General features: G+C 40.6%; 1 protein-coding gene across 1 annotated transcript; it reads right to left on the bottom strand.

The window, feature by feature from the left end:
* LOC109635410 (serine/threonine-protein kinase 4) lies at positions 1-24376 on the bottom strand. The gene is made up of 11 exons (XM_069531860.1): positions 23943-24376; positions 20613-20693; positions 19780-19908; positions 19386-19500; positions 19027-19191; positions 18463-18630; positions 18150-18287; positions 17787-17918; positions 17441-17648; positions 7674-7825; positions 1-2764 (listed from the first exon to the last, which is right to left on the bottom strand). The coding sequence occupies exons 1-11, from the start codon at positions 23978-23980 to the stop codon at positions 2606-2608; spliced, it is 1485 nt and encodes a 494-aa protein (XP_069387961.1). The 5' UTR covers positions 23981-24376; the 3' UTR covers positions 1-2605.
* Positions 24377-25341: the final 965 nt, after the last annotated feature.

Raw genomic sequence — 25341 nt, 5'->3', positions numbered from 1 at the left:
CACGTTTCCGTAGTTTTTCTTTATTAGCCGAGCAAACAAACATCAGTGATCTCAAACTTGCACTGCATCGTTCTTTAAGGCAGATCAACTTCAGAAACATCAGAAACAGAGAGCGAGTGAAACTGAGACTGAACAGCAGATCATTAACAAACCTGAAAAACAAAGAGGCAGCGACGACTCAGAGCGACTCCACTGTCACCTCCGAGTCTCGACTCAAGTTAAATATTGCAGCCAACGACGATCTGAATATGAACATTTCACACTTTACCTGAAAACAAAGCTGATAACAGAACAACACGTTATTTAAAATAATGAACCAAAATGTTAAAATACCAGTCGTTTTCCAGATGTGTCAGACTCAAACAAATCAAGCATTTGACTGATTCTCAGAAGCTGCTGCAGTTTAAAACTCTTTTTGCTGCAGGTGTTAAATGAACAAACAGATGCGTTCAGACGTGTATTTACAACAATAACGTGTTTATACGTTTAAAAAAAGGCAGAAAACAGTTTCCTGTCTGTCTCTGTTGTCCAGTGATTACGACTCATTAAACTTATTAAACCTCTGAAGCGTCACTACAGTTCACTGTGAGCACCAAATCAAACTCAGTTGTTTTTATTTCAGCTAAAAATAAAGTCAGAAAAAAACATTTCTATGTTGAGATCTTCAAAAACAGCAGCGCACAGAAAACATGGCAAGATGAGGCAGGAAATCAAATCCGTCGTTCTTTGCTCATCACAACGGAGTATAAGGGCCATACTGAAGAAAACAAATGCCTGTAATATAAATTTTTATTCTTCTAAAATTACGACTTGCTCCTCTTTAGTATCAATACTTTATTATTGTAAAATTTCAACAGTTTTCTCTTCATTTTCAACTTTATTATCATAATATTACGAAGTCATTCTCTGAATCTCTCGGCTTGGCCCTGATACTTCGCTGTAGCTTGTAACACAAAAGGAAAAAAGACAGAGAATCCAGCGGAGGAGTTTTTTTAAAAGCAACAACCTGCTGAGAAGTGTCTCAAACCTTCAACCGGTCAAACTCGTCACAATATACAAACAGAGCGGAGTCATAATACAGACACGACTCCGGAAAATCTACAGTAATCTCTCGTCATTATTTCACACCCCTGAGGAGTTTATGACCTGAGAAGTTTTTACTCTGAATCACACGTCTGTGATCAAATCTGTTCTCTGACCGTGTAACCATTAAACCTACATACAAAAATATAACTCATCCCTTTATTGTCTTCTGTGCTGGACGATGAGAAACGTCTGAAGAGGCCGAGCTGCTCTGAGGAATGTTAGAAGATCAGACCTGGGTGGACGCCAGCATTGAGTCCACTGTGCCAGATTAAAAATATTTAACCCACAAAATAAAAGCTTTGTTGAATCTGTGCCATAAATATGTCCGCCCAGGTCTTTTACTGACGAAGAGAAAGATGTTGGAGTAAAAACACCAATGGAAAAGTTATCATCTGATTAAATTCACTTCCAAACATTTTGCTGCATAAACTAACGTTCAGGACGTTGAGTCTGCAGCATGATACGAACATTAGAAATTTAAATTCATGTCTGAATGTCAATGAAAAAGCATCGATCTTGATACTGTGGCTCCAAATCGTTTATCATCTGCTCGTCCCCACAGCTAGAATTTATATGTCGTATGTAAACATGTAATAAATTGAATTATAACACATTATAATGTAGTTCTATGTAGATGCGAATGATCTGTTAACAACTATTACTCCTCCTGTGGACACACGACTGTATGAACAGATATTGAATGTATGAGAATAAATAAGTAATTTATTTCTAATCTTTTTGTTTTTTTAAAAAGTCTGTTTACAACGACATTATTTTTGTTTACAATCCATTTATTAAATGTTTATATTGAACTCTCACTGGTGATTGGACGGGTTCAAGTCAAGGAGCAGAAACGGGAAAAATAAAAATAACGACATTTTGTTTTAAGGCAAAAGATTAAAAAATGTAAACCTAGAAATGTACCTGATACAGAAAACAAGTTTTCAAAGGCAACTTTAAAAGTGAGAAGTTTTAAAGTTTAGAACAATGAACCTGATGAAGGCTGGAACAAACCAAGGATTCTCAAGTATTTTCATTATCAAAATTTCTAAAGCATAACATCAATTTCTAGACCTTTACAATCCAGAGTGGAAACTCAGAGAAGTGGAGCAGCATCGTTGTTTGAAGAAGGACAGAAATAAAAGAAGCGTACCTCAAATAAACTGCAGCTACAATGACCACGTGCCCCCCTGGAGATGGGCAGTGGTTCTTCACAATCAGCACAGACGAGCTCGAGAAAGAAAAAAAAAAAAAAAAAGCAGAAAGACACTCAAGGATGCAGATCAGCTGATGATGACATCAAAACTCTCCTCTGTCGTCTCAAAGGGAGAGAAACAAGATCTGTGTTTCAAATCAAACGTAATCATCTGTCACACAGCTCAGGGGAAGTGCTTCTGTCGTTCAGGTCTCAGTTTAACGATCATCCAGTCGAATGACCAGTTACAAAGAGAGAAGCATCCTGTGCTGCAGAGGAAGAGAGAAACATCCAGTTGCTGTAGTGACGAGCTCGAACGGCTCCTCAGAAGTTCTGCTGCCGCCGCTTTTTGGCCTCGATGGCGTCCACGATGGGCTGCCTCTTGGCCTGGTAGCGCTGACGGATCTCCTCGATCTCCTGCTCCATCTGAGGGTCCAGAGAGGCGAGTCTGAGCCGCAGCTCCTCCACCGACCACGTGCTCACCTGAACAAAGACACAACGCGACACATCAGACAGTCCAACAGTCTGAAGTTTATAAAGTCACAGTGTGGTTTTCTCTTTACTCTCACAGGTGAGACTTTAATCAGACGACTTCATTCACACTTTTTACTTGTTCAGCTCTTTCTGAAATAATCTCACACACATCACATGATGTGTATATCATGTACATCGTTTGTTGCTCAACAAATCTACAAAACAGACGTTTCAGTGTGAAGCCTGACGCTCAAAATGATGCTTCGAGACATGGGATTGATGAAATGCATTATGGGAAATGTAATTTGTTTGTTTGTTAGCAGTCTCAGCCAGTAAAACTGTTTTTAAAGTCGCTTTTCAGATGATGGCTGACGAGCTAAACAAGGGAGAATATTGAAGCAGATTTCTTTGAAGAAACTAAGAATGAAGAAGATTTTTTTTAAAAAGGCAATGATGTACAAATGAAATGAAAATAAATGTTTTTTACTTCATGTCTCTATCTGCGTCAGAGGCTGAGAAATTTAGACTTTTGTAAAGGTGCTAATTCTGTCGGCTCTCGTTTAATCTTTATTTAATTTGAAGATAATTGCTGCATAAATAAAGGTTATGTTATATTACGGTTCTTATATTGAACTTAAATAATTCACTGAGTCTTTTATTGTGTCAGCGAGCAGCAGTGGTGTGAGAGGTTTCCACACTGACAGACCTTCTGGACTTAAAGACTCGTCCTCTGTGCCGACGGAGGATTTCATGACTTGAATCCCGCAGATCAATGGTTACCAAGTCCATTAATGAACACTTAAGAAAATCTTTACCGAAACCTAAAAATATCTCACGCGTGGCAGCGCTAACCCAAGGAGTCTGATGAGTGAATCTATTTCAGTAGCTTTCAAAATGCTTCAGTTATTGACCTTTATTTAATCTGCCTCTGTCTGTGTTGTGGACCTCAGATCGGGACCTGGAGCTTCGGCTTCTCCCCGGGGGGCTCCCCCTCCTCCCCTTGGCTTTTACCAGCAGCACTTCGCTCTCAGGCTATTTATTACCCACAATCAATGCAGCTAAAATAACACTGGCGTCCTACTCCACTGGACAGATAACCGCGAGGAGCGGATGGACGGTCATACGACTGGACGACACCAGGGTCAAAGTAAAACCCAAATCGTTCTTAAAGCTCCTGATTCATTAAATGTTCCCTCAGTGATCGATACAACTCTCAAACGTTAAAACATCCAGAGAAGCTTCTGCAGCATAATATCATTTGTCCACCACATAAAAAACATCAAACCTTTCAAACCGGTGCTGATACCTGTTTTTAGGGTTTATCAATAAATATAATTATAATATTCCACAGAATGAACCTACCAGGCAAATTGTTCTGATGCAAACGAACACAAAGTCAAACACAAACATGAATCTTTTAAGAAAGGACTAATATTCCTTCTGAGAATATATATTTTTTTATTGTTGCCACTATAGGACTGTGGTTCCTGCGGACTGTAGCTGCAGCGTTATGTCCGACCACTGCAGAGAAACACTTAACGTCATTAAACATTTACTATTTGAGCTAACAGCTGACAAACGCTCTGCTCTCATGCTCGCTCTCTGTTTCACAAACACACGACCTGATCCAACAAAACTACAGAGAAGACCTCTGGAATAAATAAAAAAAACAGAAATGAAAGAGTGCAGAAGCGAGGTTTATTTTTGAATGGAAGTAAAATAGTGAATGTTTTGTCACTTCACATTTGTTTTTTAAAGGCTACAATCAGAACATTTATATAAATTAAGGATCAGGTTCCCGCAGATCTTCTGAAGGTTTTCATCTGCAAACTTATCTGAAATCAATTTTTTCAGTGGACACGAACACTTCCCCCAAATCCACAGAGGTTGCTTAGAAGTTTTCCATTACAACGTGAACTGCTGTTGCGTTTTCAGCTCGTTTCTCGTGTTATTGTAGGTTTGAAAAGGTTTTAGTTTCGGTTAAACTGAGGAACCAACAGTTACAAGACGATTCTGCCGAGTGAAGGGAAATCATAGATGAGAATTTGGACAAATAATCACACGATAAAGGATTCAAACACAGCAAAAGAGGAAGTATTGGATTTCACAGTTTTAAAACTGTTTTATTTAAAGACATCAGACTGAACTCAGGTCTGTTTCACCTCAGCTTGCACCAGCGTGGTCTCAGGAACAAGTTCTGTTCAGGGTTTCAGAGTCAGTTTGAAATCACTTCTGAAACACACACGTGACTTCCTCTGTATCTACAATTCAACCGTTAAACTCAACGACACTGCCGACACAGAAGATGCAACCGTTGACGGGTGTGATTTGACCTTCTCTCGTGACCTGTTTGATAAGATGTGTTCTGAGGAGGGACGGAAGAAAGGAAGAGAGACGGAAGTCGAGAAAACCAATAAGAAGAAGGATAAAAATAGAGAAAAGGGGCGAGGGCGGAGAGGAGCAATGGGGGGGGGGGGGGGGGGGGGGGGGGGGGGGGATTGGTTGTTCTACGCCCGCTCCTCGTGAAAAATGAAGGTTTGTGCTTTAACACCACGTGTCCTGTGCTGCATTGTCAAACTACAGGTGAAATGATAAATATGATAAATATAAGAAGCAGACCGTATGAGTCTGCTCATATTCAGGTTGATCATGTTCAGCTGGGTTTCTTTTTTCTCGTACTGTCCATTGCTGCAGCTCCTCAAGTATCAACCCACTGTGACGTCACCCATTGGGTCGCGAGCTGCTGTTTTGAAGCCGTGAGTTTGACATTTGACCAGCGGCGTCACTGGACACTGAAAAAACAACGCATGTCCCTGCAAAACACAGAACACTAACGTGGGACTTCAGCACAAGTATTGTGATCTTTATCTGTGATCATATATAAAGTCTGGATGTACAATTACACATCTTTTACACCAGAATTAGCAGGTTAGTGGTAAACCCGTTAAAAAGAGGCGATTGGCTCCTGGAGCAAATGAGCACCTTCACCCGGATGCGGTGTTTCAATCATTGCTGTGTCTACCGCAGAGTCATTTGATCCTGGAGTGAAATTCACATTTCAGACAAAAGCCAGACAAATGAATCGTCTCCTTACGCAACAGAATTCAATTCAAGAAAGGAATAAGTCTGCATGTGTAAACTACAACCAGCCAACCTGTGATCGGCTTCCTGTCCCGGTCTCTGAAAACAACATCTTAGCAGCAAAGTATAAAAATAGCAAAGTAGACAGATCTAAAATTAACACGACGCTGTCAACCGGCCGCCACAAAGTCTTCAGGCTCAAGAAGAAATGAGCCGATTTATCCTCACATTTGAAATTCTAATGGAAAAATAAATCCCCTCGAGTGTGAGATTTTATTCTCAGTGCCACAAACTGTGAATGTTGTAATAACACAGAGATGTATTTATTTTCTTAGAGGTTATATTATAACCTGGTGTCTCTGCATATCACAGTTCTTCAGGGCTACAAATTGGTGACAAAGACTCGATATAACACAACTGTTGGTGTAGAGTTGACACATGAACACGTTTTAAGTGATGCAGGGTGTTTGATGAAGTGGACAAAAACTGACTCCGCTCTACCTCTAACGATGTCCAGGATGCATGGGAATCCTGCGAACTGCAGCGTCTTCAGAACGATTCTTCATCATTTCACCATTCACTCTTTCTTTAAATCCAGATGAAGTGCTGGATAAGACTCATCCCTCAGGAGAGTGAGAATCGGGGTCAGCCGGCGGTTACGTGTCATTGTCAGTTAGCGTAACGTCATTGAATGCACACTGGCACAGATCTGCGTCTCAATAGCTTCATCGTGTAACACACTACACACAGAAAACACACACACACGACACCTTTGTTCTTTTATTCAGACGTCGAATGACACTGATACGTCGACACATGATTCAACCTCTCTCAGTGTTTTAGCCTCATTTCTCAGCTGCTGATGAGTATGACTGGAGAAATGGTTCCTCTGTATTAATCAGACGCATCGGTGTACTCTGAATATCTGAATCTGAGCAGGCAGCACTGTGGTCTGCTGAGAGAAACCACCTCGTATTTAAAAAGGTCACATATTTAATATTTAATTCCAGCAGCAGCCATTTGTCCTGCTTAAGTGTCCTGGAGCGAGACAAACAGCCTCGGCTTCTCGCTGCAGCTGCCCGGAAACTTAAAGGCACTCAGAACTTAGAGAGGTGAGTTTATCGAGCCGAGTACATCACACCCACGATTTATATCAACAAAACTGAAGGTAATATACCAATGAAATTACATATTGTAAAAAAGGCCTGTTAAATTATTTGAAAACATTAGCAGACTCTGAATATAAATTATTAAACCCCCTGAAAATCGACATCCGACGGGCGGCTCCAAACTCACCGTTGGAGATTGATTTGTATGATCCTGTTGATGCCATAAAAAATATCATATTTTGGATATTGAAGTGTGTTTGCAGCAGAAAGTCATAAACGTAAAATAGATATCTAAAATTACTTATGGAGGGTTTAGAAATACTTTGTTCATGTTTAAAAATCTTTTGGCTGAACATGCTTTATGTGTCCATTTAGCAAAATGTGCGTATGCATGGGTTAAAGTTTGCACATTCTCACTTCAACTTTGTTTTCATGCATCCCAACATTTGCGTGAAACACAGAGAAAACTGAAATGAATGCAGCCGTGGTAGAGAAAAAAAAAGCAGCTCTGCAGGTTGTTGTTTCTACATTTCACAGTTCCGACTACGTCTTGCATCAACACACTGATCGGAGGTTACAGCGAGAAATCCCACCAACCATCAAACTATCACATCGCTCAAACATCAACACTGAAAAGTGAAATAGAATAAATAAACTTGACTTAAATGATTTCAAAAGCAGCAGCGTCCCACGGAATCAGGACACAGCTACAGTTGATAAAAACTCACCACTTCGAGATCTCCTTCACCAGGCAGTTTGCGGTTGTCTGCGTTGTTGTCTCCTCTTCGTCCTCCGTCATTGTGACTGTTGGCCTCCTTCTCTTTCTGATCAAAGTACTCGAGGAAGGACGGCTTCGCTGGCTGCATCGTCTCATCTCTCCCTGTAAAACAGAACCAACCGTTACTTATAAAACACCACATATTCTCTTGTGTATCAACTCTAACAAAAGACACAGGGCCACTGAAGAGTAGCCCGATACTACACAAGCTCTAACCTGGCAGGAGGATGCGGGCTTGACTTAACTGTTGGGTTGGTTGAAAGTGGTTTCAACACGAGAAGTTAAACATCCAAGAGTCAACCAATCCTTCGATGAACTAAAATGAACTTTGCAATCACTTTAAAAGCTGGTTTGGCCGACAGCTTCCTCTTCAATCCAGCTGAGTCAATAATATACAGCCTACTTATTAACACTGACACATTCTGAAACACAGTTTCTCCTAATGGGCCTCTCACTTAGTGTTTTAAATCCACACGAATTATGAGGAGCTTCTGTTGATTAAATTCAAAGAGGTGTTAAAACGCTCTTTGTCAGCAGTTATGTTGCTTTAATTGATTTTAATAATAATAATCAAAAACAATGTTCATGTTAAATGACTGCACAGTTTTTTAAGATGTATACGAGCACAAAAAAGGATTAACAGCAGTTGTTCACGTTGTAAATTACACAAGCACAATTATCAGGATTTCTGCAGAGACACATGCAGCTAAACTGGACGAGCTTCAAGGACGAATGCGGTTGGATGACGTAAATGCTCTTCTGTGGAGTTTGGTGCAGTTTTCAGAAGACTGAATGCTGACAGGGACGGAGGGAGGATTTGTTAAGCTGCCTCGTAGCTGCAGCAGAAAGTAAACACTGAAAAATAGTTTTTCTCTCTGACCTGCGATGAAACAAAAAAACTAACAAACAAAAACGTGTGGGATAGTTGCAGACTCACTAAATAAACAATGCAACCAACAATGCACCCAGCTGAGGTACACATAAGAAGTGTATGCGGGCGTGTGGAGTTGCAGAGATGAAGCGGTTTCACTGGAGAAAACCTATGCATCGCTAATTTTACCCAGATGGTTCCATGAGTAGAGCAAATCAATGAGAGTAGTTCACTTTGATTCATGGCTTTAATAAGCCGTGGTGTTACAGAGGCTGCCGTTTCCATTCCTACAAGATGTACACATCTGAGAGCAGTCACATACAGCCCCACTGTGGACGGTGGGAAAACAGTCGCTGCAAACAATTCAGATTCTTCAGCTTCACTGTGTAAGAAACGTATTCAGATTCACAGAACAGCAGCATCTTTGTTCTTTCAGCCTGGTTCTTATTTGATTGTAAACTCGACTGGATGCAGGAAAATCTGATGTCATACCAAGAGGAAATTAGAGCTGGTTCATGTGTGCACTTATAATTAATTTATGTCCAATAATCAGCTTATATAAATGGACATTTACCGGAATAAGTATTGTGACAGAGTTAATAATAATAATATTAAGTTTGATAATAATAATAACTGCATTTGTATAGCACTTATCTAAACAAAGTTACAAAGTGCTTCACAGGAAAAATGATAAAATCCTAGAAGAAGAATAAATTATAATTTAATTATAGATGAACTGTTGTGAGAAACCTGCAGGTTGTTCAGCGTTTATATTGCTTATCTAAAGATATAGTTTAAAATGATCTCTTCTGTTTGCTCACTCGAGAGATTTAAAATCAAGAATCCAGCAGCTGGAGGAGTCAACCTGTTTTTATGACCCGACATGTTCCTGACCACAAATGCCTGAATCTCAGTGTAACCAGGAAGTAAAAATGACTTGCATGATGCAACATTTAGCAGGGGTGGAACTCAGCCCTCTGGTTCTCCTGCTGAGCCGCAGCTGCTAATTGAGAGAATCTTATATTATCCTCGGGGTGCTCCGTGGTATCTTTAGCTAAATGCCCTAAAACAAACATCAGTATATCGACACAGGACATATTTAAGGAAAAGCTAACAGAATGTGTCTAAAACTGTTGGACAACAGTCTCAATGTTTAATGGCATTGATTCCCCTTGTTTATGTTGAACGCTATTCTTCCAGGACATTCAGTATCTGGAGGAGAACACCATCCTCAGGCTTTTCCTTCCCTCAAACTGTCAGACAAACATAACAACTCTAAGATGAGATGTTTCGATACCAGCATCAGAAATGCCAAGTTTTGTGCGAGTGTGTAAAAATCTATGTACCGATCTTATACCACGTCTTTAGAGTTTATTAGTTTCACTCTGACAAAACGGATTTTACTCAGAGCAGAGAAGAAAAGAAAAAGGGAATCCTGGTGATGCAGCGTTAGAAATATCAAAAACTTCCCTCTGGAAAGTCCCAGAAGTAAAATGTCAGCCTGTACCTTATGCAAGACTTCAAAACTTGAAACAGGGCATACAACAATGACAGCAATCCACACTTCCATACAGAGTTAGTATACAGCTGTTAAAATATGATATTATATATTATGATATTTTTAAATGCACTGGTATCGGATCAGTGCACTGTGTGTTTTGGTATTAGAGTGGGACGTGCATCACTTACGTTGATGAGTCCCAGTATTCGTAGTTCCAGGTTAGAGGACTGTGGGTCAAACCCCTCAAACACTGAAGGGATTCTTTCACAGTTTTCTGATGTTAGATGTAGATTCTGAGAATGTATCACGGTTCTCTTGCTGTGGGCTCGTTTCACAGCCACCTATTTACACTGCACCGAGCGTGGACCTCGGAGATGCGAGCGTTTCAGGAAACCAGCCGCAGTTTTTTTCCAACATAATCAGATGAAAGGTCGGACTTTAAAAAATCCATGACCTGATGTGTGTTTGATTTCAGTGTGGTATCTGCTGTTGTCAGGTAACTGGACCAATTATCCGACTGCTCAAAGACTCTTTCCAACTGTGCCTCACATTTCTATAAACTGTGACCCGCTGTGCTTTGTTGGTTGCTATGACAACCCCATGTGGAGGCACGTAGCCTAGCGAGCGACGTTTCTTCTGTCTTATGTTTTTGTGCTTCTGGGTGAAGAGTTTTCTATAATATATATTTTCTGTCACGTGTTGGGAACCGTTGTGAGTTTACGGAGATGATTTAGAATCACAACTGAATCAAAGCCGTCTTCGCAGTTTAGAGGAACTGAGCCCATGAAGTTATTAAATGAGACGTATGATACTTTTTTCAGTGTTTCTTTCCTCGAGTGTGTTTCCTGAGAAGGTAAAAGTTCTGCAAAGTTAAAAGTCAAGTCTGTGGTTATGGGAGCTCCTCTCCTGCAGAGGAAACACTGAAGCTCATATTAGAAACACTCATGAGTATCAGTCCTGCCTCATTCAGATTTATGAATTATTATCTGAGAAAAAGGTGAAAACTGAAATAAATATCCTCACAATGTTTAGGAAAGTAAAAAAAAAATGATTCTGAGTCGTCCCCCTCCGCACCCATACTACACCCTTCCACCATGTTTTGTGGAAATCCATTTAGTTGTTTCTGTTGTCTTGCTAACAAACAAAAAAACAGACAAACCAAACAACAAACAAGCGGACAGGGGTGAAAATGTAATCGCCTTGTACAAATACGAACAGACTACCTCCTCGAGTTAGACGATTAACCAAACACAACCATTAGGGCTTCTCCAGTGAGGCTTTCTACAGAGTGTGGAAAGTGTCCTTCTTTCTTTCAGCCAATCCTTTGTGTTGTGTAACACAGCATCTGCTCAAACAAGCTTCTTCAGAACCCCACAACATGAGGCTGTGTAAGAGGAGTACCTATTTAAATGTGCTCACACTTCTTGCAAAGTTTAGAAACATGATTTTTCACTTAAAACTTCAGCCTGACACAGAGAAAAACAAAGTTGAGTGGTTTGACTCAGTAGAAGCACTTGGTCTATCTACATGATTCTGGTCGACTTTTAAGGTTGTATAACATCCATCTTGCACATTTTAAATAAAAGACATTTTTTGGGAGATTCTCAAACACAGCATCTGTCACAACATCTTGGCCTTAATCCAGTTTCTGTGCAACTGAAGCTGCTTTCAGACATGAACTCAAGTTCTAAGAGGGCTGTATGTGAAAACTTAATGTCCGAGGCAGTGACTCCGCAAATTATCTGAAACTTTTCACATCACCTGGTAAACGTCCATAAAATGTCAGAGTGGGTCCATGTGAGCTGAGTGATGCACCAACATCTACAAGATATGTTCAATTTAGTTTTTAATCAAATTAGCTCAGTCATTGCCGCACCCACGCACCTTTTCCTAAGTTTTCCACAACAGATAAAACAGAGGACTCCTTTCCAGATGAGTGCCTGGAAAAGAAAGAGGAGTGCTTGGAGTGATTTACTGGAAGCAACTGTATCACTGAAAGGTTTGGAGAATCTGGCCGTTTACCCAGAACCACTCTGATCAGCTGAGACTAAACAAACAAACAAAACAAAATAAAAAAGGAGTTCTGTCATTAATGTCTGTCGCCTCCAGACGGGCCCATTATTTTGTTCCCTCTGCTCCGACCAGTCTGATCATTAATCCCCTCGGTGGTCACAACGCAGCAGGAAGTGGACATGTTTGTGTTTACTTTGAATTAAAAAGTAGAAATGTTGTTGGTTTGTATCTTGGTGGAGCTTTCTAGAACTTTCAAGGCTTAAAGATCCAGTGAGTCAGATTTAGTTGAAAGGAATCTATTGGCAGAAACTGAACAGAAAATAAAACTATTGGAGTTTTCACAAGTGTTTAATCATCTAAAATGTTCTTTTCTTTCCCCCGACAACGAGCCCTTTATATTTACATCAGGAGCGGGTCCTCTCTACAGAGGCAGCCAAGTTTTTTTCTTACAAAAGCCAAGACTCGACAAACTAGACATTTTGAGTTTCTATGACAACTGAAACTAGCAGAGGTTCAAGTGGGAGGGTGAGGTGAGGGGTCTTCAGCTGCAACATGACACATCAACACTAGATGTCACTAAATTCTACACACTGATCCTTTAAAGCTGTGATAACTTAATCCTGCTGACCAGCTGAGGACAGCAGAAACAAGTTGAGTACACAACATTGGCATATCACCGACTATTAAGTCAATATCATAGATTGTGTATAAAAATGGACGTAGACTCCAGATCCGGAGAGTGAAGCTGATGTGGGAGTGCCTGAAACCTGTTTTCTCTGGAATGACTACCAGAGCGAGACTAAAATGAGTCCGCTTCTACAAAAGTCAACAAGAGAATGACTCTACTTCTCAAAAGTAAAAATTTGAAAGCAGAATTACTGCCCTCAATCACTTCAACCTTGAGTCCTTCTGAACATTTGCACCAAATTTGAAGAAACTCCCTCGAGTTCTTGAGATAATGTTCACATGAATGGGACAGACGGACGGACAGACAGACAGACAACTCTAACTAACTGAACATAATCCCTCTGCTGCAGGCTGTTGCTGGTAGGAGGTATACAGTTGTTGGGTTTTAACAACAGTCGACAACAAATCAGGTGGTTGACATTTTTCAAATAAATTTGTGATCATGGTTTTCATTATCGGCCTCATTGGGATTGAATTCTCTAACCACAGTGGTGTTGATGCTTTATTCTGCCCACACACTCACAAGTGCTGCTGCCTCTAAACCGAGCTAAAAACCACACGTTTGAATTCAAGGTGAAGGCCAAACCAAAGAGGAGTCCAAAGAGAGCTGCCATCTGCTCCTGAGACTTCCCAAAACAAAATTAAACTTTAATAAAGTGCAGCGAGCTGAGCAGATACACAGATATTAAATCATTTTAACTAGAACTCCTACGAAGAGGCTTTTAGGAAATGCACTTCAGCGTTTACTCTAAGTGTGAGCATAGCTCACTGTGCTGTTTGTTGTTGACGTTACTATAGAGGAGAATGTAACGTTAAAGACGGAGTAATGGCTGCATTCACTGAGCATTTAAGCATCAGAGAACATTGCAGAGGAGAGCCATGATTTAAATAATTTATTTAAGTCAACATAATGGTTCCATCTGTGTGCATTTCAAACAACAAATGGAAAGTTGAACCACCTCACTTCAGAATGTCGGCCGCTGTTGAAACAACAGTTTTTTTTTTTACACCTTAAAATAGCAACTTCAGAGACATTTTAATGAAAATCAAACAATCTCATAAAATGGAGAATGGTGCGTCAGTGCCCCCTGGGGGCCAGGAATTTCTCAATGTAAAGCTGGTGAGCTGGAACATTACGACACGCTTTACATCACGTACCAACAACCAGATCTGCAGCTTACAGCGAGCTTCAAGAGCCATCTCACTGTTCTCAGTTTGGATGTCATGACAAAGCCACTGAGGAAACCAAAGAGGACGTCGTCAGAGGAACAGAAGAGCAAGTTCACCTTGTTGGCGGGAGTTTTAAGAGGCTGCAGGACAAATGTTGACGTGGCGTTGTTGTTATCGGACAGTCAGAAATGTAGTTTGTTTCCTTTATCTTGTTCTGTTCTGCTAGACGTTGGGCTGTATGTGATGTTGTCAACGCACTAGTTGCTCAGACATCAAATCAACATCAGATCAGACGTCAAATTTAAATTGACAAATGTCATGACTGCATCCTTCTTTGTCTTGTGGTGGTTTTGAGTGTCTGTGCTTTGGATCCTGTCTTATTTTTGGAGAAAGGATTGAAATTAAGTTCTCAAAATATCTCAGGAGCTCAGCTGCAATAAATGTCTGAACTGAGACAATGCTCTCGTTCTCTTGTGAACAGACTTCAAATAATAACTTTGCTTTTCGGCAACGGCAAGAGAGCCTGCGACTGGGTGTGTGAAGAAGCAGCTGCTGTCAAACAGACCTTGACATGGACACAGAAAAGACTTGACCAGAGACACATGAAAAATTCAAAAGAAGCAATTCAAAAAGATCCTAATATTCTTATTTATGTGTGCTCTGAGTTCTGAACTGCATTTCAAGGGCAGTCCAGGTGAAGAGCTGCTGCTGACCATGAATCACAACTGAGGAAAATAATGAAACACTGAGGAAATGCATTCATTTTTAAAGTCAGGTGAAAGTAAACAGCTCCTCAGAATCATGACGTCACACGGAGGAAAGAGGCGAGAGCACGACTCTGGAGAAGAGCGGGCCTGAGCGTGACTGAGGGTTAGTGGCTAATCAGTGTAAATGAAAAGGCTTTTTATAATTCTGAAAAATTCAGACAGGATCAATTTCTGATCCAATACTTTATCTTGATTCTTCAGCTTTAGACAATCAAGTCAATTAGTTTGAAACACACACACACACACAACTTTGTACAAAAACACAACAGAGATATACACACTCTCGCAAACACACAACTGGAGGATACAAGGATACTAATGCAGTTATAAATTCAAAATGTTCCAACGTTAATGCAGTTTAAACTGCTAGCAGTGGAGATCTATGCTAACCTAATAGCAGGACATCAGACAGGAGACAGAGTGTGTGTGTGTGCGTGTGTGTGTGTGTGTGTGTGTGTGTGTGTGTGTGTGCGTGTGTGTGTGTGTGCGTGTGTGTGCGTGTGTGCGTGCGTGTTATTGCCCTTTCAGACCTGCTCCCCTCAATGTGCTGGTTTTAGGTCAGAATAAGGATCCTGCTCACATAATCTCACGCAAATGCAAAACTAGAGGGAAGGACATGGGAAATAAAATCCTCAACCAGATGGACGTACACCATGTTCTGTATTGTATCTGTATTTGAATCCATGTGATGATTTGATGTCAGATCGCTGCAATAAATGTAGTATCTCATTCAATAACAAAATCAGTTAAATAAACGAGGAAAGATCACGAAAGAGCCGACGTTCGGATGGCGAGGAGATCGATCTCGTGTCAGATTAATCAGATTAAACCTGTGGTGCCATGAAATCACAAGAAGTTAAAAACACTTATTACATTAATAATCTGATCAAAAGTGTCTTCATGTGTTTCCATGTTCTCAACTGAAATGGATTTGATGACTGATGTCAATATTGATTAATCAGCTGATGGAAATATAAACAATACATTTGACACATGGCAATGAAATATAACTGCTGCTGTATCTTTGATATTTGTGGTGTCTACTTCTGTCTGATGATACCCTGCAGACGCTTCGCTGTCCTGTGGTTCAATCTCAATTCCTTCTGACAACTTCAGCAGCGCTGTGCATGCTGGGAAATTACCCCAGCGACCATCAGAATGCAGCTAATCCCAGTCGGTTGCTGTAAACGCTGCCACACTTCTTTGGCTTGAGCAAACATCTCATGAGATGTGGTGTAGGAGTTGTGATGTTATGATGTAATCTTGTTTTGATGAGAACTCAGAGAGCGAACCAGCGACTGTTTTTGATCAGGAAGCTGACACGTGCTTTAAATAGCAAACAGGAGGATTGTAGAAAGCATCTTCTCGTTTAACATAACAGTCCAGTGCAGTAATGTGAGAGTACACAGCAGAAACAAGCTCTGCAGACGTGTTAACGCTATAGGCAAGACACAAAAACTACTTAACAGTATATCTGACAGAGCTGTGCACAGGAAGGATGAACGCGTAAACTGTAGATACATCACACCCACCACACTCGGAGTCTGAGCTGCCCAGAGTTCAACAAGAACATATACAAGAAATCCATTTCACACAGACAGAGAACGACTGCGTCAGGAAACACTGGTGATTTTATAAGATTAACTCTGTTGTGTTCATATAAATATATTTTCACTATTGTCAGTTGTATGTGTTGCGTTATGTGGAGTGTATGGATTTTTTATTGTATTGTGGGAGAAGCTAAAAAAAAAACTTTCACTGAGGTAGATGACGAAGTCAAACACACAAAAAAAAGTTATGTTGCCTAGAAAAGGGTCGTACGGTACAGAGGTCACACACAGACGCACACAAACTCAGTTTGCTGCAGCTGCTCACCGAGGTTAATTCTTAGCGGATAAAAACAAACACACAACACAACACACCCACTGACTGCCAGCACTGATGAACAGAGTCCAACTCTTATCGAGACTCCTTCCAAAACCTCCAATACATCCAACGCTTACTACTCCCACACTGCAATAATAAAAAAAAACACTCCCAACAGACTCCTGCAGCATCGCATCTCTCCTTAAATGACACCACAGCAAAACTTAATGCATCCACTGCATGAAGGGGGACCTGCTGGTTTATCATCTAACCAGGCCAAGTAGAATTTTTTCAAGACAACAATGAATGAATATGTAATACTCACATGTCAAGTAAAGTACATTTTGTGATTATTGACAATACAAAAACTCACCACTCTCCCTAAACGTAAAAGAGAAAACTCGTAGTCATGGTCAGAGGAGTAAGACCCTGAACACTACGGGTTCAGAGGGAAGTCAGGGAACCTCGGTCTGTCTGACGGTAACACTCTGCCCTCTACTGGATGACGACAACACACAGCAGCGCTCTATGATGTTTGAATCTTTGTCTCAGTACAGAACACAGAGCTGTTCAACATGTTGGACGACACGTTTCTACTTCCACCAATCGCGAGTCTGCCTCCCCTGACGTCTCAGCCGAATGAAATTAAACCAAACAATAAGTAACAACACTTGAACAAACATCAGTGTGACGAGAACAACCTAAAATGACAGAAACCATCTTTGACAAATGCTTATTTAGAGTCAACTTTTTTTAGTTTGTTCCATGTCTCATCTGCTAACATGGAGGAGGCACCCACAATTTCTACGCAAATCAACTTTGGATTTTATTAACGAACTTACTCTTCATTGTACCAGCATCTATGTCATCCTCATCATCAGAGTTGATGACCATGGTTCCCAGCTGTGACTGCATGGTCCCGTCGTCGTGTTCGATCATGGTCCGTGCCGTACCGCCGAGGGAACCCACCAATGAGCCAGCGGCCCGGATGGTATCGGAGTCGCCTGACCCAGTCCGCACCATCGTCCCCTGGTCGACCTCGTCCTCCTCCTGAAACACAGGCAGAAAGCCAAGTCTTATTTCAAGAAGATTGATTGTTTATATCTGGGAAAGTAAAAAATGACAGGAGACAGAACAGAACAACCTCTCCTGCCTTCTTTATAATTTCAGGATTCTTCGTGTCTTTACCGAATTGTCGTCATCTTCTGCGTCCTGTTCCCTCTGCTCTGCCTCCTCCTGTAACTTCAGTTTGATCTCCATGGCGTCTGTGATCAGGTCTCTGAGGATGCTGCTGGGCTTGGCCGACTTGATAAATTCATGCTGAAGGAGTGAGAGACACGATGAAGACGAGGTATCCTACAAGTTTTCCATTTTACTTACCAGCAAACAGAAACACGCTCATATGAGCAACTCGATTTTTATGGCTCCTACATGAGCTGTTTTCAGACATCAACTCCGGAAAGTGTTTGGATTTTCTGGAGTTTGTGTTTCACACGTGAAGGACACAGCATGAAATTGCTAGGGTGGACTCGAACATGACTGCACCATTACCTGTAACAGCTGTGTGGCAGTCGCCCTTTTTTCTGGGTTTTTCACCAAACACTGGCTCACAAAGTCTTCAAATGATTTCGACCACAGATCTGGGTTCCGAAACGTTGGAGGAGGGTTGGTTGGAATCATGAAGATGGCCTGGAGGAGGAAAAATAATTCAGTACACACAAATTTAATTCATTTAACTCTTTTTCATCGTTAATACAGAGATTTACTCCCCTCTTCAACCTCTCAACATTTTCTGAGAACTTTTGCTTTTCTTTCTTTTTAACCTTTAAATACAAACACACAGACAATACACACACTCCCTCACCCTCATCGGGTGTATGTCAGCATAGGGCGGCTTCCCCTCAGCCATCTCTATAGCTGTGATCCCCAGAGACCAAATGTCAGCCACGCAGTTGTAGCCGATCTCCTGTATAACTTCTGGAGCCATCCAGAACGGCGTGCCAATCACCGTGTTTCTCTTCGCCATGGTGTCCTGAGGAAGAGAGCAGGAGACACGTGACGGTTCGATATGCGCAGATTAATTAATTCTGGTTGACCAGACACAACGCCGCACTACCTCCAGAAGCTATTGAGCTTTAGTGGTGCGATCCTACTTTTGGAGTATCACTCAAAACTGAACACTGAGATAATTGTCAATTCATTCTCTGTTGAATTGCTGATGTCTGTCTTTAAGTACAACAGAGCACTTTTATTTTCCCGTTTAAACTTCCAATTAACAAAGTCGACAAACAAAAATAGTAATTCATATTCAGGTCATAGTTTTTTTCATACATTTCATATATACACATCCTCGTACCCATCAGGTCCTGTCTGTAGTGGGAGCTGTATTTTATGGACATGTCTCTTTATTGAATTCTTATTTTCTTACTGTGAGTTGTCCAGCAACTCCGAAGTCGGCCAGTTTGGCCTGACCCTCCGTGTTCAGCAGGATGTTTCCTGCTTTAATGTCTCTGTGGATCTTCCTCATGAAGTGAAGATACTCCAAACCCTTCAGAGTCGCGTACAGGATGGCGGCTATCTCTTCTTCTGTTATCTACACGCACAGAAATGAAAAGAGATCAGCCAAAACAATCTTTGCCTCTTTTTGTTGCTACAATTCAGTGCAGTAACAATTACACACACTTTATGTAAACTCTGTGTGTGTGTGTGTGTGTGTGTGTGTGTGTGTGTGTGTGTGTGTGTGTGTGTGTGTGTGTGTGTGTGTGTGTCTTGAGAGTATTACATTACCGTCTTGTTGCGTATTCTAATGATATCAGAAACTGATCCGGCTCCGCAATATTCCATGACGATCCACAGGTCACTGTTCTTGAAGTAGCTGCCATAGTAACGCACTACATATGGACTGAACACACACACATTTGCAGTTACTTTTTTCAATTTCAGGTAAAGTAAAGCCCCCCCCCCCTTTAGCTTCCTGAATTACACATTATCAAACTTATACTTAAGTTATATCATTTAAAAACTTAACAATATGAAATATGCAAGAAACCAACGTGCTGAAAGAGCAAAGGTATTCTTTAAGATAAAGGAAATCTATAATTCAATGAATCCGCCGCTGCAAAAGATGAGTGGAAGAATTTAAAGTAACACACTTGACAATGTAAACGGTGAAGTAAAGTACCTGTTACACTGCTGCATGATGGATATTTCTTTAATTATCTCCTGTAGATCAGACTCCACAGGAACCTGTTTGATGGCTACGATCTCCCCCGTCTCTTTGTAATTGGCTTTAAACACGCTGCCATAGGATCTGCAGAGACACAGAGGTTTCATGTGTTACAGTGAAAACTGCACAAAAGTATCGCTGTGAGATAAAATGTGTGTTGCCTGTGTTTTGCAGCTGTAAACATCAGAATTTTAATGATCTGTAATTTCACAGATGAAATCTAATATTCATCCATGTGTTCACACGGACGACAAGATGTGCGGTGAGCATAGTTTTTCTCATATCTGTCACTGCAGGCGTCATTATTTCCTCCGTGGTTTTGGTCATTGTCACACATCTGTTGAGTTTTTGTCGAATCAATCAAAAGGTAGAAAAGACTGTGAACATCTTTAAACACAACTTTGTGTAGTTTAGTCTCATTAAACACCAGTGATGTCTGATGATTGTGTTGCGCTGCAGATTAAAGAACAAACTAGAAGTTAGACACACACACACACACACACGCACATGCACAATGTCAATCAGCCACTCAGAACAGGAAGTGTGTTGAGACACAGGAAATGAAGAGGCAATGTTTATGTTGATGGTAGGGGGAGGAGCTTCATGTCAACAACGGGGAGGAAGATAGGGTGGAGAGAGATGGAGGGAGTGATAGAGAAAGAGCGGAGAAGAGAAAAAGGAAAGAAAGATTGATTAAAAACAGATCCGCAGACAGAGGTGTGGAAACCCATCTGTCAGGACAGTGTGATGTTTCTGTGACGTCTCTGGGCGACTGTTCGACGACTCACCCTTCACCCAGCTTCTCCAGCACATCAAACACTTCCTCCGGCTGCTTGGTGAGACTGTCCTCGCTCAGCTTCTTCAGCTGTCTGCAACGACAGAACGACAGAGACATGAAGCAGGAAACGAGACGCAATAAATGTGACACTGAAACTTTTTCATGCAGATATTTCAGGGTAAGGCTTCAAACGACGATTACCTGACGGCTCGTATATGTCAAGATACGTCAGAACCCAAGACTGAAAAGAGAGGGAGTTTGGGAGGCGTCTAAAGCTTGGAAACCATTTTTCTCTGCTGTAAGTCCAGCTCACCGAGCTCGTTTTTTTAGATTGAGTAAAGCCAGAATTTCATCTTCACCTTTTCTTTTTTAACTGGCATAAATATGATCATTATTTTTGGGTCCCTAGTTTATATATTTTGGGGGTAAACTACATTTAAACCTGTTTACTGAAGGTTTTAAAGATGGAGAACAGATTTATGTGTTAAATGTCATTAGTTATATATTCACAAACACATTAAAAAACTACATTATACTATAATCAGGCTGTGTGGATCTAATAAAATCAGAAGCAGAATATTAAAATCATCCTCTTGGGTGAACTGTGGCATCGCCACCTTTTCTCTCTCCTGATGAGCAGCACGAAAACAATTCTCTGATGTCTGATAAGTCAAAAGACAAAAATAGTCCGGAACAAAAATAGACTCCAACGTCCTGGATGCAGCCAGCGACAAACCGATCAGGATGATTACAGGAAGACGGGAGGAAATATCCAATTAAAGGAAATATCAAAGGCATGAGGCCAAACTGCTTTGAGTGAATGTATATATGTAATATTTCATTTAACCCAATGGTGTTACTAAGAAATTCTGTCGGTAGTGTTTAATGTTGACGTCCATATCTGTTACTGTTGTTGTTGTGTATGTGAACTGTTTGCTGGGTGTTGTTGTTGTGTGTTTCACGTAGAGGTGAGTGTAAAAGTAAAATGTTGTGTAGACGTCATCACGGATGGAGAAACACAAAAGCGACATTTGTAAGAACCTCAAAGACGCCGTGTGGTCAAACTGTAACCAGTCTTCTCGTTCATCGGTTGATAAAAGATGTTGTCAGTGAATCTGTGACTGTTTTTTTTTTAACCCCCCTGGATTTTAAAGTCAAACTGTCCAGTGTTTGCACTTCAAGCCACAGGAGACCGTTAAATAAGCACTGAAACGATACTCGACTGTAGCAGCCCATAATCTGCTTTTCAAGAGGACTCTGTGAACTTCTGCAAAATGTATGTGTGCGTATCTGCAGTGGCTTGAAGTACAGAACACACCGAATATTTACATTACTATATTTAAAATGCCCCATGCTTTCCCTCAGCTCTTGTTTTCTTATCTTTCAAGTTTCAGCTTCTATTTTTGAAAGCAAACGCAGTCACAGTTCAACAGATCTGCCCCCTACATTCAGAAACAACTGCTGCTCGTAATGTTCTTCTACCTCAAGTGAACCAGCAACAGGCTTACAATACTGAATAGTAGAATATCACAGAGTAGAGTTCATACGTCCACCAAGGCCCAAAAGTTCAGTTCAATCAAGCTGCGTCAAATTGCTCCCACTTATAAATATCAGTCCACTCAAATATGATTCATTCCATCAAGATTCATCAATTATTCTCTGGGAAATCTGGGAAAATGTCATAAAACCTTCTCATCGAGAACTAATGCATCAAAAAAAACACCTTCAATGTTTGGTCAAAACAACAACACGGCAAAAATGTTATCAAGAATATGACAGACTGAATTCTTGCCTCAGTGTGAACGTGGAACATCGACTGGAAACGTGAGTCTTACATCAGCTGAATGAGGAAACAGTGGACGAGTGAATGGACATGATAACAAGTGAGCTGTGTGTGCTACGAGCATCCTCCTGATAAGTGGCTGGAAAAGGAACAAGTCAGTTCCTACTGTCAAACAGCTGACAAACCAGTTTTGAACATTGAACAGCTCTTAACTGATCCATCAAAACAAAAGACAAAACCAAAACAAAAGATGTCTCAGTCTGGGCCTCGGTTTGAATCCATATCTCCTCAACCTGATGTTTCTTAACAGCTGGCAAAGGGCAGAGGTACACTGAGTTTACATTTATTTAAAATTCATAAAATGCAGTGAGCGTAATGTACGGTGAGTACATTTACATTTGAAAGAGGTTTAGTCTACCTCAAGCTGTTGCTGGTACTTGTGTTTGAGTCCACTCTACTCTTCAGTGTGTGTTTGGAGATGTTGAATCTTTTCTGTGGTATCAACCAAAGCCTCGCTCTTTCCAGGGGCCTCATGTTTCTGACACAAAAACCAGCTCTGTGGTGACTGACGCCTTTGACACGCGGCCGTCGGCGGAGGAACAGCTCACCTTTAACACGTTTCACTGCTGCACACGAACGACCGCCTCTGATTCCACACTGAGCTGATTCACTCAAACTTATCTGAGATTAAAGCAGCGACGACCAGATCCGCAAATGGAGTTAAGGCATTAAATTGGCTCAGTGCGGATTTTATCTGCTCTCATTTATTTCATTACCAGAAAAAAGTAGGAAGTAGTTTCATTATGGGATGCAGTGATTGGTATTAGCCTACAGTTGTGCATCTACAGGAGCAGCAGTTGTTGTATTATTCTACATATTTGTCCAATTGTTTTTTATTATATCACTGGAAAGCCCCACTAAATTTCACTCTTAGTCAAATCACCTCTTACTCTCCTTCGATATTTCACGTCTGTGCTTCATTTAAACCCATTTACTGAAGGTTTTAAAGATGGAGAACAGATTTAAGTGTTAAATGTCATTAGTTATAATCACAAACACATGAATAAACTACATTTAAACCAATTTACTGAAGGTTTTAAAGATGGAGAACACATTACAGTGTTAAATGTCATTAGTTATAATCACAAACACATGAATAAACTACATTTAAACCCATTCACTGAAGGTTTTAAAGATGGAGAACAGATTAAAGTGTTAAATGTCATTAGTTATAATCACAAACACATGAATAAACTACATTATAATCCATTCACTGGAGGTTTTAAAGATGGAGAACAGTCCTGACTTTATGAACTCCTGCTGTTTTACATGTGTAACTGTGAACACACCGGGAACGTGTGTTTACTCATCTTCAGGATTCAAGAAGATTAATGTTCATTCTGAAACACGAGAGGAAACGAAACTAAGTCCTGAAGCAGCAAAGACGTTAAACATTAGAATCTAAAAAAAAAACTGAGCAGAAGCATCAAATAAACTAATAGAAATAAAGACAATAGAATGTGAGAACCAGGATGAACACGTGTGTGAACTCTTTACCTCCGGGGGTGATTCCTCATCTGCACCTTGTTCTCCATGTTTCCTCCTGGTTCTTGTTTCGAACTGTGTGTGCTAATGCTAACAGCGGCGGCGGCTAGCGGCGGCGGCTAGCAGCGGTCCGCCCGCTCACACGCTCACTGCCGCGGGGTGAGAGACACGCCAGGTCCGCTCATGACGCCCCGACTCTCGGTTCAGTCGGTGAACAGACTCCGGTCCGCTGCCCGGTCCTGCCCGGCGCTGCCCGCCCGGTTCATCCCGCTCTTCTTCAGCCCTGCGCGACTCAGTGAGAGACTCGGTGAGAGACAGACAGAGAGGGACAGACAGGGACAGAGACACAGACACAGAGACAGAGACAGAGACCGAGGCGCCACATCCAGAGGAAGAACAACCCGGAAGAGAAGAGGGAGCGGGGCGGGGCGCACAAACACTGCAGTACGACTCGGCGGCGAGAGGGGGCGCTGCAGGCCCGCTTACTACGTTTAATAAGACGAATAACAACATTTAATGAGAATAAAGTTATAATGTAACTGAAATAAAGTGATTTAATAAGAATAAAGTTATAATGTAACTGAAATAAAGTGATTTAATGAGAATAAAGTTATAATGTAACTGAAATAAAGTGATTTAATGAGAATAAAGTTATAATGTAACTGAAATAAAGTGATTTAATGAGAATAAAGTTATAATGTAACTGAAATAAACAGATATAATAAGAATAAAGTTATAATGTAACTGAAATAAAGTAATTTAATGACAATAAAGTTATAATGTAAGTGAAATAAAGTGATTTAATGAGAATAAAGTTATAATATAAGAGAAATAAAGTATTTACCTAATGAAAATTAAGTCATGATATAACAAAGTTATAATTTAACAAGAGAAAGGTAATAATATTATGAGAATTAAGTCATAATTTAACAAAAATAATGTCATAATATCATGTGTCTAAAGACATAGTTTCCAGAGAATAAAGTCATAATTTAATGAGAAAGAGATGAACAAAGGTGACAAAAGTGTTTTGTTATTTGTAAAACTTATACTGGAGAAAAGTTAATAAATGCCAAGTCAAATAGATCATCGTCAGTGTAACGTTATTACTTTTTACTAAGGAAAAACACACTGGTGTAAAGTTCTGCCAAAGTATCAGATCATTTCTTTACTTAAAATAAACACTGAGATCATACATTGAAAAAAATAAAGATGGATGACTTGTCTCCACTTTCTCCCATTATCCAGAAACAAAGCCAAAAGCTACAGGATACAAACGCTGCCATCTTGTGTATTTGTAGGCAGAGTCTGTGCAGTAGAGATCAGAGTCTGGAACCATCATCAAAGAAGTAAAAATGACCAGAAACACTTGTGAAAACATCTGTGTGATAAGAACGACCTTAAATGACAG

This window comes from Paralichthys olivaceus, chromosome 2, assembly GCF_024713975.1.
Source record: "Paralichthys olivaceus isolate ysfri-2021 chromosome 2, ASM2471397v2, whole genome shotgun sequence".
NCBI classification, from domain to species: Eukaryota; Metazoa; Chordata; class Actinopteri; order Pleuronectiformes; family Paralichthyidae; genus Paralichthys; species Paralichthys olivaceus.
The sequence above is the reverse complement of the archived record's forward strand: the minus strand, read 5'-3'. Positions and strand labels throughout refer to the sequence as shown.

Bases quoted from the DNA above. Each gene is read 5' to 3' on its own strand.
- LOC109635410 (XM_069531860.1), bottom strand. From the start codon at position 23,980: ATGGAGAACAAGGTGCAGATGAGGAATCACCCCCGGAG. The intron at 20,694-23,942 runs GTAAAGAGTTCA...CTGTCGTTGCAG, and splicing joins ATGAGGAATCACCCCCGGAG to ACAGCTGAAGAAGCTGAGCG. The intron at 7,826-17,440 runs GTAAGTTCGTTA...TCTGTTTTACAG, and splicing joins AGATGCTGGTACAATGAAGA to GGAGAGATGAGACGATGCAG.